This window comes from Lichenostomus cassidix, chromosome 4A (assembly GCF_008360975.1).
Source record: "Lichenostomus cassidix isolate B80296 chromosome 4A, HeHo_3.0, whole genome shotgun sequence".
Lineage (NCBI taxonomy): Eukaryota > Metazoa > Chordata > Aves > Passeriformes > Meliphagidae > Lichenostomus > Lichenostomus cassidix.
This window is the reverse complement of record NC_139485.1, coordinates 9,469,901-9,487,687: the sequence shown is the minus strand read 5'-3', so window position 1 is coordinate 9,487,687 and position 17,787 is coordinate 9,469,901. Positions and strand designations below refer to the sequence as shown.

General features: G+C 40.3%; 1 protein-coding gene across 6 annotated transcripts in view; it reads right to left on the bottom strand.

Moving 5' to 3' along the window:
- TENM1 (teneurin transmembrane protein 1) overlaps window positions 1–17,787 on the bottom strand; it is a 452,127-nt gene that overhangs the window by 65,879 nt on the left and 368,461 nt on the right. For all 6 annotated transcript variants that reach the window (XM_085060418.1, XM_085060417.1, XM_085060421.1 and 3 more), the window contains 4 exons: window positions 11,801–11,920; window positions 9,772–10,033; window positions 6,958–7,225; window positions 1,388–1,531 (listed from right to left, as the gene is read on the bottom strand). In XM_085060418.1, the coding sequence (XP_084916544.1) occupies window positions 1,388–1,531; window positions 6,958–7,225; window positions 9,772–10,033; window positions 11,801–11,920 (794 nt within the window). The remainder of the gene's footprint in view (window positions 1–1,387; window positions 1,532–6,957; window positions 7,226–9,771; window positions 10,034–11,800; window positions 11,921–17,787) is intronic.

Here is a 17,787-nt window from a genome sequence, read left to right as displayed (position 1 = left end):
TACCTCATGCTCAGGAGAGCAGCAGCTTAGCCCTGCTCGGATTATAATTGCCTACTTAACAAAATCTCACAACATGGTAATGCCTGTGGGGTGAATTGCAGCAGTAACCACTGCAGTCATCAGATAGTCATATAAATTGGAGTTACTGCCAGCAATTTAGTCTTGAAATTAAACTATGCAAGTGGTAAATTGGCACTAAGGAGCAGACTACAGGACTCACAGTTGGGGGCTCAGCTGACTGAGGTCAGATTTCTCTTTGTGTTAAATGTCAATAGCTGGCATTTAAAAGAGACAATCTATACAAACCAATAAGACAGGGAATGAAAGAACCGCTGTTTAAAATGTCAAACTATTTTAAATCAAAACAGAAATCCAGATAATTTACAAACTAAATCTGACCTTTTGTATTTGGAATATTTATACTGTAGCTGTGCATTCAGCAACAGAACTTGTAAAACTTGAGAGCCATACATCTGTGCATGAATCTTCATCAACAGAAGTTTGCAGATGGAAATAGATTTTATTGGACTGACTCTTGGCTGGAGCAAATTGAGAGAACTTTACTGAATCCAATACTCTGTTGACTTAGAAGTGCTAAAATCTGACCTCAAGTTTCTCTTCTCTTGGACAATGAGATATCTGTTCATCGGCAAAACCATATATAGTTATCATAATTTATCTACAAGTATTGTTTTAACAATTTAATCCCACTAGTTCCTGATCATAGATGTTAATGGAGGAAAAGAAACCCCTCCAGGTAAAAAGCAATGGGAAAAAATATTCAAGCATCCATGCTTGAAGAATTTTTTTGCAGGGTTGATATTATGACACCAAAACCATTTACAGTTTTTTTTTACTAATGCTTTGAAATGTGCTGGATTGCTTGTACTGTTCTCCACAGTGTGGGCAGCCACAAAAGCTGCTGCTGCACACTGGACTAGCAGCATGGGTTTGGAAGTGCTGGTCTGTGATCAAGCAGGGTTTGTCTGCCTGGGGCGATGTTGTTATGAACTGATGGCAGTCATAGGATGAATTAGGGGTGTAGACACTTCACTAGAATGTAACACACTACAGACTGACCTGAAATGTGGCACTTCTATACCAGCTGTGTGAGAATGAACCCAAATTAGTTTGCCCTTTTCCCATCCGAACGACCACAATGTGCTAGCGATCGCAAGAGTCAGTGATATTAATGTCTAATCCCTGGGAGCCAGAACATTAAAAATATCCTTTCAGATGGCATTTACAGTTCAGCTCTCAATAAATGAGGGTGCACATTCAAAGAGGATTACACATTAGGAAGTGTAACACTTAAAATCTGAACAATTAATTCCTTTAAAATTTGTATTCTCCTTCTGCATGGGCAGTTAATAAAGGAGGGACTTACCGCTTTGTGGATTTAATACATGGTGTTTGTTTATAGACCAGCCGCCCAGATTTGAAGCATCCATTTCAAAGCCTTGAAGGATTACTGTTCTCTTCTCCCACAGAATAAAATCAGGACATGTTTCATATTCATATCCCACCGACACTGCAAACAAATAATTAAAGATCTCTCAGTCTACCTTTATCTCTGTGAACTGCTTGGCAGTTTTTCATTCCAGGTTTTGATATTCATCTGTCAAGTAATGATGCCACTAATTTTCCTCTGCCTGATTGCTCTTGTTGAATGCTGGTTTTTTGAAAAAAGGGTTTTAAGAGATTAGTGTGTTATTACAGCTATAGTTACTACTGCTTCAAAGCAGAAAATTGTCTGCGGTATCAGTTATGGATTTCATAAGATTATAAATCTCCTCCAAAGACTCCTGACTTGATTGTTTATTGCATTTCTGCTAATTACCTGCATAACAGATTAAATAGAAAAGAACCAATGCTAAAACAAATTGGTTTTGTTTGCTGACTGTAAAAATTACAGTTAGGCAGAAATAGATTGACAAGTTGAACATTTCTAGAATTACACATTTATCTTAACAAGCTTGCACATTACCAAAATACCTGATGAAAAATCTTGAATTTCCCTAAAGATAGTGGGTCTTGGGGAACTCAAATTGATTAAAACTCCCTTCCTTTAGTACTTAGTAAAACAAAACTAAATTAAAAATATTTGCTATCTCTAATATACCAACTTTTAAAAGAAATTATTTATCTCTAACCTTACTAGATTTCAGTCAAACGCATTCATAAAGGAAGAATATTATTTTGACACCAAATTCCAAAATAATATTCCTACAAAATAAAAAAAATGTATTAAACCCCACCATTTTCTGGTATTTTTAACAGTTTCATGTTTTCTGTGTAGCAGCTTTAGGTATATTTTACTTGAACCATAAACAGTTTTAATACCACCTTAATTCCATTACAGTATACAATGAAAATATTTTGACCAGCTCTAGCAGGGAGCACTTGTGTTTGTAGGATAAATGTTTTATGGCAAACTGAAGGCTGTTCCTTACAGTAACAGCTCTAGAGCTGCTTCTCCATTTTAGCAGAAAGAGCCTGTTTTTGCAGCTTAACTCTGACTTGTAAAAATCACATCTCCTTAAGTACTGTAAATATTGTGTGTTTCAAACACTACAGGTTTCATTTTGAGGGTCCAGCAGCCACTTTGTCCAATTTTTCTGTTACAGAAGCTCTTAAAACCAACACCAGCAAAGCTCCTGGGTACCTCCCTGAGCTGAGAGCCCAAGTGAGGGCATGGAACTTCCAGAAGAGCCACATCCTGTGCTGGGCTGAGTCACCAAGGTTCAGTAACCCAACACACCATTTTCTAGGTGTTAATGCAGAGAGAAGATAAAGGGCAGATTTTTCCTGTGAAGCAAACTCACATTTGCCACCTACACATTAACATCTTTCCTCCAGTCATGCGCTTAACACATTCAATCCCAGGTCACGCGTGTGTGCTTGAAAAGAGCAAAGCCCTGAAAAGAGCAAAGCCCTGAAATGCAGCCCCTCAGGCTGGCTCAGTGACCCATTAGGGACCCACAGGACAGTCCATGAGCTGCTGGGAAGGACTGTGCTGAGAGCTGGGCCAGGGAGGCAGAACAATTTCCAGCATCTGGAATCTGGGCTCCTGGACACACCGGGGCAGCTTTACCAGGGCTGGAGCTAACTCTGTAACTCCTTGGTATTCCCTGCCTACAGCTGATGTTTCTGAGTGGCCAAATACCCTCCAAAATGTATCATTTTCCTTAGAAGTTCACTGTTCCTTGCTCTCACAGTTATTGTGCATAGCTGCTTTTTTTCCCCTCTCATCAGTGAGAGACATATGGGCACACTTTGTGAGTCTACAACTAGGTTTCTATGCAGACCTACCCATATTTATGATAGACACCTATGCCCCAAAAAGAAATATCTGTGTGATCTTAAAGCAGGGTCTCCTGAGCCATCTAACTGGAAGTCCTGTTGTACCATCCATGAAAATTTCGCATCAGTCATTTTGCATGCAAAGTAATCACAGCAAAGCATAATAGTGGTACAATCAACAGGATGATTGCAGTGCCACTTGAGAAGTAAGTATTTTGTTAGGGGCAGGTTTTGAAAAATGTAATTTTGTAAGTGAAATTAAAACCTCTGTCAGCTTACTCTCATTGTGGGGTGTTACTTTCTGATCCAATTAATTTATAGCACCTTTTCGAGGTGACTGAGATTTCATTTTATGAATGTGAACGGCAGTGGCTGTGGTTTTAGACATTAACAGCCGGTGAGTACAGTTCTTTGCAGTCTCAAAATGGATTTCAAAAGACCTACTGATCATCTGTACCAAAGACCTATCCTTTATATACAACTATTGAGAAGAATAATTGGTGCCAGACCTCCAGCTTAAGGGCTGTTGCCAAAATACTGGTAAGAAATAAAAGACGTGATTAACCAGGACAGTAACCTCTACTTCAACCTCTCCTGAGGTATCTGTACTTATCTGCATTCATCTTCTCTGAACCATGAATAAAATGTACTCAACCCCAGCACCAAGCAGGGCTGTTGGAGAGCTGGTTTATGCTCACCCCCAAGGGGTTCATCCTGCAGCCCCCTCAGTGCTGCTGTGTGGGATGCAGGGGCTTGCAGGAGTCTGTGTGGAGTTACATGGGAGCATTAATTGAGGATCTGACTGAAATCCTTTCCTTATGTTACATTACAAGGGGACACAGACTTTACCCCAAGGTTCTGTGTGTCAACATCCCCATGATGCTTATTTATTCAGGAAAAAAAAAGTGCTGCTTTGTCATCTCAGTTGTTACTCTGAGAAAATGGCCTCCTGTGAGGGGCTTGGGGACTGGATGTATGCCAGTAAACATTTCTCCAACAAGTTTAAACAGAACCATTTGCATGTGGAAATATGCTCAGAAAGTCTTGTTTTCTGTAACTGGTTATGTGATCAGTGCTGTCAATAACCCTGAAGAAAAATATAGATGTTTATAGTATTTAGAAAACCAAAAGCAGATGGTTATAATCCTGAGTTCCAGGACTTCAACCTGCTCCAATTTAATTTAATTAAAATGAAAACTGAACAGAATGCATTATTAAATATTGGTAATATACTGGCAGAGGAAATTATTTTGACAAAAATTCATATAATGGATGCAGATAAAGGTCCCTGAGTAACTACAGTGTGTCAAATTAAATAAAGCTTTATTGGAATCTAACAAAGCATGCTAGCAATGCACTTAAAATATCAAGATTTTTATTCCTATTTTGAAAGAAGCATAATTAACTTAAACTTTGAGGAAAAGAAAAAAAATTAAGCACCAATTAAATAATTTAAAAGTTGTTATCCCACACTATTGTGTAAGCCTTATTCATATTGAAACACATTAAGCTCATCTACTCCTAATTTGGGAAACTAACTACAGTATCATTTCATGAGACGTTATGTACTTGAATTAAAATGTTTTGAAATCTGGATATGTACTGGATGGACTCCACAATCAGACGACTTTTAAATGATGCAGTGGGAACAGTGTGGTCAATGGTTCCCTCCCAGACATGTAAGTGACAATGTGCAGTGACAGCCTCTGGACACAGGGCACAGCAGCGATGCTGAGGAAAGCCCCAGGTGGCACCTGGGACCCACCTGGTCCTGCCTGATCACCCATGTGACTGTCAAAGGGCAAGCTGGAATATTTTTTTATTCCTGGATTTGCACAAATATGTGCCAACAACTCCCTTAATCCCCTCCCTGACCACAAAACCAAACAGGAACTGGATCTGCAATGGGGCAGTGCTGGCTCTGCCCCCTCACAGGGTCTCCTGCATGCCAAGAGGCTGAGAAGGGCACTGCTGCTCCCTGCCACACCACACCCGGGATGTTCAGAGCCCTGGTGGCAGTGCCAGCACCTGACTGACCCCAGCCCACTCTTCTGCAGATGTGAGCCAGAAGTGGAAGATCAGATCCAAGCAGGAGAGATGCTGCAGCAGTTCTGGAGACCTTGACCAAGGGTGGAGTTTGGATTCCTTTAGGCCAATGCAATGTGTGAGCTACGGCTGGAACGAGAAGGCCTGAGCTTCTGCATGAGCATTCATAGCAGATCAGGAAACTAATGAACCCAAAAATGTATCACTTATTTCTTGGTTGCTCCAGTTTTCAGCTGAATTTGTTCCTGATCTGGCTCATTTCATGATCAAATGAATGTGAGTGGGGGCCCAAGGGTAAGGAGAGAACATGGGAATGTCCCTGCAGGCATCAGCCTGTGTTGTGTGTGTTGAAGGAGACAGTAGGACCACAGCTCTAGGAAAAGCATCTTGTCTGACATCTTCCTTTGCATAGTGCATGATGTAAATCATACTCCATATTTTGGTCTCATAACCCATCATGGACATCCCTGCCTGTCTATGCCCACATCATTTGCAGGGGAAGAAATGACAAAGGAAATTGCTATAATCCTCCTTTTTTCCCACTGCCTCCTCACACAGCTGCCTCCCAGACCACCTGTCTGGGATCACACAGCAACACCGTCATGCACCAGAGGCTCTGCGAGCTGCAGAGCCTGGATGGCACTTTTTGGCTCTGCACAGACCACTCTACATGGTGTCTGTGCCTCTCTGACCACCCTGTCCATGCCTGCATGGACAACCCAACAGATCCCGAAGGAAGCTCCTGGCTTCCATCTACAAAAATGCTCAGAACAGCATTTTCATAGATGGAATGAGGCATATTCCTTGTGAGGGCAGATGGCCCTGTATCACCCCTGGTACTCTTGCCTTACAGCCTGAGCTGCAGTGCTGCTGGTTATAATTGCCCTGACAGAAAAAGCAAACATGCTATGGAAGTGGATGGGGTTGATTCACAATACTAAGCTTTGCTGGTAAAGTAAATAATTCTAATACAAAGCATCTATTAGTCCATTAAGCAATATCACATCAAATTCAATTAAAAAATAGAAAACCTTTAAAAAAAACAAACCATGAAATTAATGAAAAAAAATGCTGGCTAAATAAAATGTATTTGCATAGACAGCACTTCTGTAGCAATTCTCAGAATAGCCTGTGCTGCTTGCTGAACAAAGCCGATGAAACATGATGATTTTTGGATAAACATCTTTAAACAACAAATCAATTAGTTTTAACTGTTGGGGACATGAAATGTACTAAGAAAGGATGCCCAAAAGTTAGAATTTTGCAAACCCTAAGCGGAAATGACATTTTAAATGTCACAGCCAAAAAATGACAGAAACAATGACACACCAAAGGTCATATTCAAAGTAACATTCAAAAACAGAGACAGCTGAATATAATGCCGTTAGTACATAACCATTCTCTGAGGGAAAAGGGAATTTTCAAATTGATTAAATTAGAAAGATGACATTGGAAGAACAAGAAAATAAATGTTCTTAGGAAATCATACAAGTCACTTCAGTGACTTTAGCTAAAGAGGCATTTGATTTAAAAGAAAGTAGGAGCGACAACAAAATTTATTTGCCATATTTTCCTGGCTTCTGCTTACATCAAGGTGATTCTACATACCCATTGCCTCGGCCAAACCAGAAACCTTCTGTCCATAAATATCTGTCTTATTCCAGGCGAATGTGTACACCAAATTGGCTGCAGCAGGAAACCATTTCTGAAGCAGACGACCTTCAACAGCAACTATCAGATGGACTTTTGCCATTCCAGAAGGGATGGTTGTGTGCGTCAGAATAATGCGCAGCAACGTTTTGTACCCTGGTGTCCGACTGCTGAGATAACTGAGCTTCACAAAACTTGAAGGAATTGCAATTTCCTCTTGGACCACCTTGGAAAAAAACCACATCATTATATCTATTGCCAAGAAAAATGCAGACTTACAACAGTAAGAGTAGGTAATTATTTTATGTTTCACAATTATGATGTGAACGCAGTACCACTGAAACAGCTGGGTTTATTTCAGCAATGCAGCAGTTGGGCACATGATAAGATGTCCAGCATCAGACACTACTTGGTCAACTTACTGGATGGCAGTTTGTCTGATAAAAAGCTTCTTCCTCTGATGCTTTACTCCTATCTGCTGGGGAGCAAATACTGCACCCGTGCACATATTCTTACATACAAACTGTACAGCTTTACTTTGTCTTTATTACTTGGTTTACTTAACAAGTCTTAACTGGAATACAATTAATTTTTTTTTCAAATACACACACATCTTCTATCATATACATGGTGATGTATATGATGTATATGATATATATACATTGCTTTGGAGGCAATAACTTTAACTTGGGGAGTGTTAAGAAAGAAAACAAACCTTCCCTGCTAAACCATCTGTGCAGTTAGGCCAAGCTCCAGCAAGAAGGGGCATGGTGTATCAAGGTGCAGCATTAGGAACCTAACAAGCTAACTGGGGACACACAGCAGTGAGGATGAAACAGCCTCAGCATCACAGTCATCTCGCTCACAGGTAGGTCCCCAGGGAGTGCAAGAGAACTCAAATCCCAGGGCTCTGCTGTCAGTGCTGCTGTCTGAACCACTTGGATTAAAGCTAGCTTGGATATGCCCACTGTGGGGTGGTATCAATTCCCACTGCAATGGAGATTGGCCCTCAGCAACTAGAAGGACTGCAAAGGCTGCGAGCTTGTCAGGGAAAAAAAGAAATTTGGCCTTGACCTTTTGAATGATGTGGGCCTTGGAGCTACAAGAAGGGTTATAGCTCTTGTGGTCCCCTGAGAGAAAAGAGCTGTTCTGGGACAGAATGTGAGGAAGAGCAGGCAAGAGATGAGAATAGCTTCTTGGAGGATGCTACCACAGTGACCCAAAAGCCACCTGAAAACCAGACTGTGGTTAATAAGGTTAATGATGATTTCTGTACTAATGAATCAACCTGTAACAATGTTAAATCCATCACTCTTGGATAATGACAAACAGTCTTGTTTATATTTCCCAGTTTTTAAATTTTCCTTGTTTAACAATAGATTACTTCACTTTCAAACCGATTTTATTTACACACTGCAACAGTATCACTGTCACAGCATTGCTGCAGTACAGCTGGAGGCCTGCCAGCACTTGTCGTTTCAACATATGAAATGTAGTGTTGCCAGGGAAATCCTGCTCCCTTTATTGCTCCTGATTTGCAGTGTTCCCCTTCTTTCCTGCTGACATCCCAGCTGCCCTCTCTGTCATACATCTGACATCCCTTCTCGTTTTTTAATAGAAAAGGAGGAAGCAATATTCATGCATTAATACATATTAATATATCTCTGTCTCCTATTATTCTCAGTTACTTTTTGCTCCATTCCCAGAACCATACAATGAAACTCAACACTCTAAGAAACCTCCAATGACAAAAAAAAGAAAAAAGAAGAAGAACTGGGGAGAAGTTTCTGAGCAGACTGCATGTTCAGGAACCTCTCTGTTCAAAGAAGACCCAGGAATACCTCATGTGGAACACTGTGACCTAGTTTGTTCTTACTGGTGTGCAGCAGTTACTCTTAATTTACGTCGATAAGTTTCACTTAGTACATTCTATGAAGCAATGCTATGACCATCAACTGGATGAAGCATGATAATAGCTATGGAGGTGTTTAGACATAATTGAGTTCAAGCAGAGGTCTCTCACATGTAGAATAAAGTAGCAACATTTTTATAAGGCTGCAGGTACCCTCTAAAGTATCTGCCAGGCTTGCTCAGTGAAAATATAAGAGAACCCAAAAGAGATGTTACTGTTTAAGATCTAATTGCTCAAACAACACACTAAAAATTAAGGGCATTAATATGACCTGAGCTGTGTTTTGTTGGGTGTTCGACTCACACCACCTCTTTTAAGTCCCAAGTAAAAGAACAGTTAATTACAAGGTTAATTAGAAATTACTTTAAACACTTAAGGGAGTGCTAAGAAAAAATACATTCAAATTAAAAAAGAAATCCTAAAGATCATGTTAACATTGTTCTGCCTTGAAAGAAAGTAATAAAACCTAAGACTCTGACATACAGCTGTGAAGAGATGAAATACCCCTAGGAACGCTCAAAGCATCATATCTCACACTGATGTTAGGAAAGTTGTACTGTTCATCTGTAACTAGGAATGGATTTGTGTATCACTACCAACCAATCAGGGTTTCAATAATAAATCATGCCAGCACTCCCCATGTTCTTCTGTTTGGAGGTAAGAAATAAAGCACCTTTAAATATTAAAAAGTAAAGAAAAAAGAAAACAGCATCTTGTTAAACAGTACTAAACAGACATGCATTGGTGCTATTTTGCTGAGTGAATCACATTACAGCAGTTATTTGCTCACCATCTTCAAAGATTGTCTAAACCTGGCTCTGCAACAGAACAAATTGTTAATTTGAAAGTATTTTCATTACCTGTAGTTCTGGAATAACAGTTCCTCTTTCAGGACAGGACCCTCCAAATGCTGTCAGGGGGGAAGGGAGTACAATTGGATTCGGACTGATAAAACTACTGACATCACACGACGGTGTGTCCGACTGAGTTCTTTGCATTACAACTTTGTCTACGATGATAAATCTATTCCAAGGCAACCAAAGTGTTCTTTTTTCAGATATGAAAGGAGATCTGTCAAAAACTAGAGTGACAGAGATTCCTCCAACAGCCACAAGGTCAAAACTGGAAGAGAGAAAACAAATTGCTTTGTTTATTCTTTGTTTTTTCACATCTTTCAATGCATCACAAACAAAAACTTTAAGTTCGTTATTACAGCTCTTAATTTACTATGTGAAATCATTCAAGTGTACCTTCCTGGCATCATCTTGGTATCAACAAAGAAGCTTTACTTGTGCTTTCTCCCTGTATGCATCCACAGCAAGGCACAGATTTTCACTGTTACTTGTCCTCTCTCCCCTCTATTTATCAACTAGAATCAATACTAACAAGTCATTTGTAACAAAAGTGTGGACCCAGTTGCTTTGGTTTGTATGAAAAGAAATTCCTAGCCCAGAAAAAGGATGTCACTCATCATTTATGCAGGAAGAGCACGCAGAGTAAGAAGCCTTAAAGCCTGTTAGGCCTTAGCTCTACTAACATAACCCTTTCCCTTTTGCTAAAAGCAGCAGAAGAAAAAGGTTGAGTACACTGAGCATAAGACCTCCCTGCACAGGATACGAAATTTTTGGGAAAGATGACAATTAATTGCACTGAAAACTGAATCAGCTCTTGAACACAAGAAGGATGATCCTCTGGGAGCTACTGTCAAGGACCTTTGGCATATCTGGGCTGCAAAACAGTGGGACACAGAAGCCATGATATACAGTCTCAATTTGCAGAGTTTCTGACATCCACAGTCAGGCAACACAAGGTAATATGCAAATAGCTACTTCACTCCCTGTATTATTGAATGCATCTATTATGGAGGTTTTTGATGGTAACAAACTGTGATAAGAAGTCAGACTTAATTATGCATATCTCATCACATTTCCCAAATGACATCGATTACATTCACAGCAAAATACAGGTAGCATATTTTAATGCAACAACTTTACCCAGGCTAGCGTAAGGAGGAAATGATAATTACTAACTTTCAGTAGTGCGATTTGAAAGTCAATAAACTAAGGTGAAATAAATATGCATGCCCCTTACTTTTACAAATTGGCAAAGCCAAACAGAAAAAAATAAATTGTGGAAACAGTGACAAATTACACCACTTTTTCCCTGCTGGAAGACAGCTTTGGATTTCTTGTAATTCACAATTCAGCCAAGGAAGATGAAGTCTTAAACTGCTCTTAACAGCTTAATTGAAGTTCAGGAGAAAATCATGACCCTATTGCAAATGGATGGCCAACCCTGGAGTGCAATATAGAATATATTGAAACCTCACCTGTCTTTAGAAATTAACTCAGACCTGTGAGGCTGGGGAAGAGAGGGAAGCCAGGGCTGTTCAGGGCCAGTTTTAGAACAGAAATTTAACCATTTGTCTTTAGAAAGAGTCTGTTCTTACTTTTCCTTGTGTGTTTCAGGTGATCAACTAAAGGATTTGACTTCATTGACACCTCAACAAACTACTTGGATGATTCACATGTGACAACATAAAAAAAAGAGGGAAGACAGGATATTCCCTGGAAAACCTGACTTGTGAAAATATTCCAATGTCAAGAAGGTACTGTTACAGCAGACCTGGCACACTTTGACTCCAGGAGTTTGAATGTCACTGTGATTTTGTTGCTGTTAAGGTTTTTTTTCTTCTTATCTTTCTTCTTTGGTCCCTTTACTACACAGAGCTCCAATCAAACATGCTCCCAGAGCAGAAGGCCAGATGCCATCCTCAAGCCATGCTATGAACTCTGATGTCTGTGAAAATTTTGTACATGAATAGAAGTTGGCAGATGGCCTTAACTACACAAACCCAAACCAGTGGAGGATCATACATGAAAGCCTGACCTTCCATCCTGCCGACTGATGGTGTATCCATACTCATTGTGGTGCAGGAAACTGACGTTCACTCCAACCAAAGGTGTTCCATCTACTGCTACAACCTGGCCCCGGATGACACATGCCCGTCTGCAACAAGAAGAGTAGAAGGCAACATATTACACACATGGGGAGGGTGAGAAGGGCACTGATTTCAGAAACTGGGCTGTGCTTCTGTCCCAGACACACAGAACCACTCTGATATCAGAGTGACTGCTGATTTTTGGAAGAAAAGTAATACAAGCCCAAAAGATTGATTTGAAAAAGCATTCTCTCATAAGGATGACACACAGACTCTCCCATGAACTGCTGGTGTAGGGAGAATATATTCCAGACATATTTCAGGATACCATTTGTTCTGCCACTGAATGGCACTGCAAAGGTTTCTCTGATAGTGTGATTTAGCTGGCTGCAGCTCTAGGGAGTGATGGTTTGTGAAAGGAGAGAATGACACCTCATTCTCTGCTGCTAGGTATAGGGCATTGCTGTCTATTAGAAAAAAGCTGAACTAATGTGATAAGGCAGCAGTGAGATACATGGGCTTCACCGAACTTCAGAAAGTTATATAGGTAAATTCACAGGGTGCCTAATCAAGTATAACATACATTTTACTCAATCCCCCATCACATGTGATGCCCTTTTAAATTCCCTCTGGGATGAGTTGGACTTGCACCCACTTTCCACTTTATCCTCACATTCCAGTGAAGAGGTTGGAACACGGCAGCACAGCAGAACACATCAAAGTCAATGGACAGGAAAGTGAACTCATTACTAAGTGGGTCTAATCGGAGGCTAACAGGATCACAGAATCATAGGAAATGAGAGCTGAAAGGAAATACAAGACTTTGTCTTGTCCATTCCTTTGCCTCGGGTTAGATCAACTATGCCTACATCAGTCCAGACAGATGCTTGTCTAACTCTATAAGCTCACCAAGTAACCCATTGCAGTACCTCTGTATGAGTGCTCTACTCATGGCAAGTTCTTCCTGCTGTCCAATTTGAATCTCCACTGTTGCCCTTTCAGACCATTGCTTTCACCCTAGTCACAGAAATGAAGAAATTGCTCTTTTTCTTAGCTTTAGCTTTCTACTTTGCCCAAGGTCAGGGTCAAAACCAATAGAATACTTATAAAGTGAACTGGCATTAATTACTCAATATAAATGACAAGCATAAATTTAGGCATTGTTACATTTCTTTCTCAATTTGAAAGTTTGTGGCAAACTTCAACAGACACATCCACTGCACCGTAAATATGTGATCCAAAGGAAAAAGCTTAATAGTACCTCAGACAAAAGTTATTTAGGAGTCTATATATGAATTTAAAAATATCCCTTGAGAGATTAATTGACCATGATCCAATGAAATCATACGTACAAATTTGAGACCATAAATCTCTGAAAATTTGGACTTGTTTCTTAAGATCCCATTCTCCAAAGCCACTGACAGGACACTGATTTATCACCATATCATCAAACCCATCTGACTATAATCTGAGAAAACACAACCGGTAAAAATCAACCTCTTTGTGAGTACACCATTCACCACAGTGGCTAATAGGAATTCCATACTCCCAGGACATGGAGAGGTGCTGAAAAATCCTAGAGGAATGGGAGAGGCTGCATTACTGCCAAGTATGCAAAACAAGAGTTCTAATTTACCACCTTTTTCACTTTCTACACAAAGTAAATTGGTTGTGGCCCTATTTGTGGGCAAAACCTGCTGCTCCACTGAAGGCAGTTGGGCTCCTGTATGTCTCAACAGACTCACAAGACTCACTCAACAGAATAGCCACGTCCAATTACTCTTTGATTTGTTAGAGCAGAAAATACTGATTTCTACTATTTTCACGTATTTCTAACATCAACAGACCTGCATTTTCTTTTCTAATACCTTTATCAGTGCACTCCTTATATTTACAACACACATTGGTGTGAGAGTGAGACCCCTGGGAGAAATCATTATTCAGGGCATTATTCTCACACCCCTGTTTGTTCATTCCACACAGACCTGTCTTCTGACACAACTCTGTCCTCGTATTTTATCAGGCACACAGATTTGTGTGATAAGAGCTCATCAAAGTCTCCATTATTTCATCCATGGTCTTTCTTTCCTCTACTCATTCACTTTATTTCCCCTTATTCATAAATAATATTAAGAGACTTATCTTTCAACTTGCTCCTTTTTTATTCATCATATTTTACAAGCCACACATATTTACGGTGTGTGATAAAGACACATAAACCTCATTATTCTACATTTATCTGTACTGAATTGCCTTTGTAATCTATTAGATTTTAAATGTCCTAAGCTCATCTCTGTGTTCCTACATTTGTCCTCATAACAGAATGTCTCTTTATTACCTACTCTAAGTTGAAGAGTCTTCTCTGACCTCTTTTTGAATTACCACCACCTACTAAATCTTTGACTAAGCATTTGATCAGAATTAGCTTTAATTCTGGCATTTATTGCAGGTAGGAAAACATTTTTCAGTTACTTTATGAGCAGCAACAGTCTCCAAGGCTCAGGAGGTAACCAAGAGCCCCAGTGTGCAGCCAGTTCTGCCTTGCTTCCCAGTGCCCTGGCAGCTCCCAGAGCACACCCCATGTCCCCATGCATGCTGGCACACAGGTTCCCTGCAGCTCTGCTGCTTAGAGAACACCTCACTTAATTCCTTCCCTACCAGAGCTTTTAGAGCATGTTCCCTGCAGTGATGTCCCTTTGTAGTCAGCTGCCACTTCACGCTTCCCTGCTTCAACATTCACCCTCTTCCCAGATGAGCTGGGGGCCTTGCTACCACTCACTGCTTCTCTTAATTCGAGCAGAGAAACCTCTAAAGATCATGATGTCTCCTCAATGCACTGTATTTTCTGCCTCTAAGACTTATTCCACACTCTTGTGACTGCCCTGCTTTGCTTCCTCACGGGGGATAACTTGTACTATCTGTCCAACAGCCACCTATTTGTGATGATTGCGTAATCTCAGACCTCAGGCTTTCCAAGTTGTTTTAACTTGAAAGTAAGTGCAAAAATGTCTTTTCTAATTTGGTGAAGCTGGGCAGGAACATGCCCCTGATAAGCTGCCTTAGTGTTTTCAAATGCATTAAAAATGTTCCCAGTCCCCTGGCAAGCTGTACTAAATCTGCAACTCCAGAGGGAGCAGTTGGCTTTTTGAGAGAAAGCTGAGATTCCCACGGGTTGCAGGTGGCCTAAAAGAAGTAGGATTTCTCTGTCAATGCTTCATGGGTCATTCCATGAGTAATCGTAGAACTCACTCTGTAAGTCTCAGGTCTCTGCTGTCAGGCAGTTTGTCTGACATCTCTAATTTAAAATATGAATAGAACTTTAAATTTTAGATGCATTCTTTCAGTACTTGTAAAGCATTTTATTATTCTACCACCATTCTGCCTTGCTCTGCTGCTTGTTACCTGCTATTTTTTTGCTTTTGTTTTACATTTAAAGTTTCCAATATTCTCTGAGCACCTCAGGCTGAGACATTAGGCTCAGATATGGAACTCTGTCAAGCAGCTTGTGAATTTGCAAGTGTCACATTACCAGAAGATGTCATTTACTGTATTACATTTCTGATTAAAATCTTCAATGAGAGAAATTAAGCTGAAGGCTAGTGAGGTACATTCGTTTCTTCCTGCTGACAGTGTTGCTGTAAGCAGCCTTTGAAGGGTAATTAATTCAGTACCATACACTGGACCCTTTTCGTGGGCAATTTGCAGTGAGTCAAATAGCTTGCCAGCAGCACGCATTAAAAAAACCTCAGCAAAGAAACAAACTAAAAACCTTCTTGAGAACAGAAGTTGACAAAAACATTCTAATCTGCTACACCCTGCTACATGTAGTAGGTTAAAACCATGCCTGATGTAAGCAAGTACGTTTCCATTTATCCAGAATGTCTCTAATCTGCCTTTCAGGGTGTCACAGTGTAAGTGGGAGTTTGTAAAAACCCAGTGCCTGTGACATAGCTTTGACATAACCAAAAGTAAAATATGTTTTGCAAGCACGTAGCTCTTTAATGTTATTTTTGGTGTAGTATCTAGCCATGGCTCATGCAACATCCTGACTGTATTGGAGAAGCCAAATATTTAAATATTAAACCTAAGCTAAAGTCCAAGATGCAAATGCAGAGGGATAGACGTCTCAGCAACCGTCTGAGCAGCTAGTTTTAGTATTTCAGATTATTTGGAAAATTCCAGGACATGGTGGAGACGAAACACTTTCAGTCTGATGGACAGAGATTACCTTCACCATTTTTGATAGCTTTCCAAGATCTAATCAACATCACTTTGTCTCCAGTGAGATTCATGCAAACATCACCCATACTAAAGTTCCACTAACCTGCGGTACAGTAAAACACTGCACAATGTCATTTGAATCAGAAGACTGAAAACATTGGATAGATGGCTCTTCCCTAATCCTCCTAATGGTCTCAGAGATTTCTTGTAAAGAGAAATAATAAAAAAAAAGGCAGATAGGGCTTTGCAAAATTGGAGCACCAGTGGGAATGGATGCCAATGCTCTGAAATAAATGCATGCCACTATTACATCCAATCCTTCCAACATTTCATGTTGAACCACCAATGCTATAAAATCAGTGGCATTGCAGGCAGCCATGAGTTAATATCATCTGCCTGGACACAACCTTTTCAACAATAGCCCAAAGGAGATTAAAACACCCCAAGCACTCTTTGGTCTTTACCAGATAGGCTGGATCACAGATTTCTGATGTTTTTTACTGTAGCAGCAGTTGTCTTTCTATATTTTTTTCAGTAATCTTAATTCCCAGGAGAAGAACTGACACAAGATGACAGTCAGATTGGCAATGTCAGAGGAAGATTTCTGAACAGAAGCAGCACAGCTCAGCTATTGCCTCCTTCAGAGACCCTGCTTATCTCTCATCCTTGAGGAAAATTCTGGCAGTTTTTAATAATATTTGACTTATGGATGAACAATATTTCAACAGCCTGGAAGACTCAAGGATCAAGCAAAGTGTGGACTGAGGAACCCTTTAGGGTGCCCAGACATTGCAGATTACTGTCAACAAACCCCAGGAGACACAGCACAGCATGAGCCTCCAGGCACTGCCCTGACTCCAGAGATGCAGCCACCCTCATCTGAATCCCAATGGTTTTTCACCAAACTAACTGTGAATTTGTCTACAGTGTGAGGAAATGGTATCTGGGGTGTGAGTGATACCCCAATGCCAGCAGAATCATACTTTTCAGTGGCAGGAAGTAAGAAGCTATGAGGATGGGCTGCTGCTCCCACACGGAACTTCGCTGCTCTTCAAAGGCATGGCAGGTATCAGGGTAAAGAAACGAAATACTCAGAAAAAGCTTTTAAATCCAAGTTAAATCCCATCAATGATAGCTTTAAAAGATCAATTCCTTATATCTATAAAAGCACGTTGATGGGATTATGTGCAATCTGGCTGCTAACATTTGCAGTGTCACAGAACACTGTACAGGCAACTCGAGCACTCACCTGCTCTCTGGAAACTCCTCACTGTGAGGCATTTTGATGAGGAAATTTTTTCAGTGGTGACTTTTGGTTTAAACTACACACAGAGCCAGCCAAGTACCCTGCCCCAAGTGCAGTGGCCTCATTCATAAATGCAACACACTCCAAGAGAATCACCAGTGGCAGGCGGGTGCTCCTCATGGAGTTCATCTCCATGGCCTATTGTTCTACATATTTATAACATCCTGTTACATTATTAATAGTGATTAAATGTCTAGGTATTTCAGATCAATAATGACTCTGTTTACAAATTTACTTTATTAAAAATTAATGCTGCAAAGGAAAAAGTGCACTGAATTTGTGTGCAGCTATGTGATTGTGTCGAGGCTGTAACCTAAGTGCTATGTACAGTGAAAATAAAAAATTCTTATGTGCTTATTACTGGAACATGGTTTATCTAATGCATAGGCCTAGCTGACAGGGTAATAG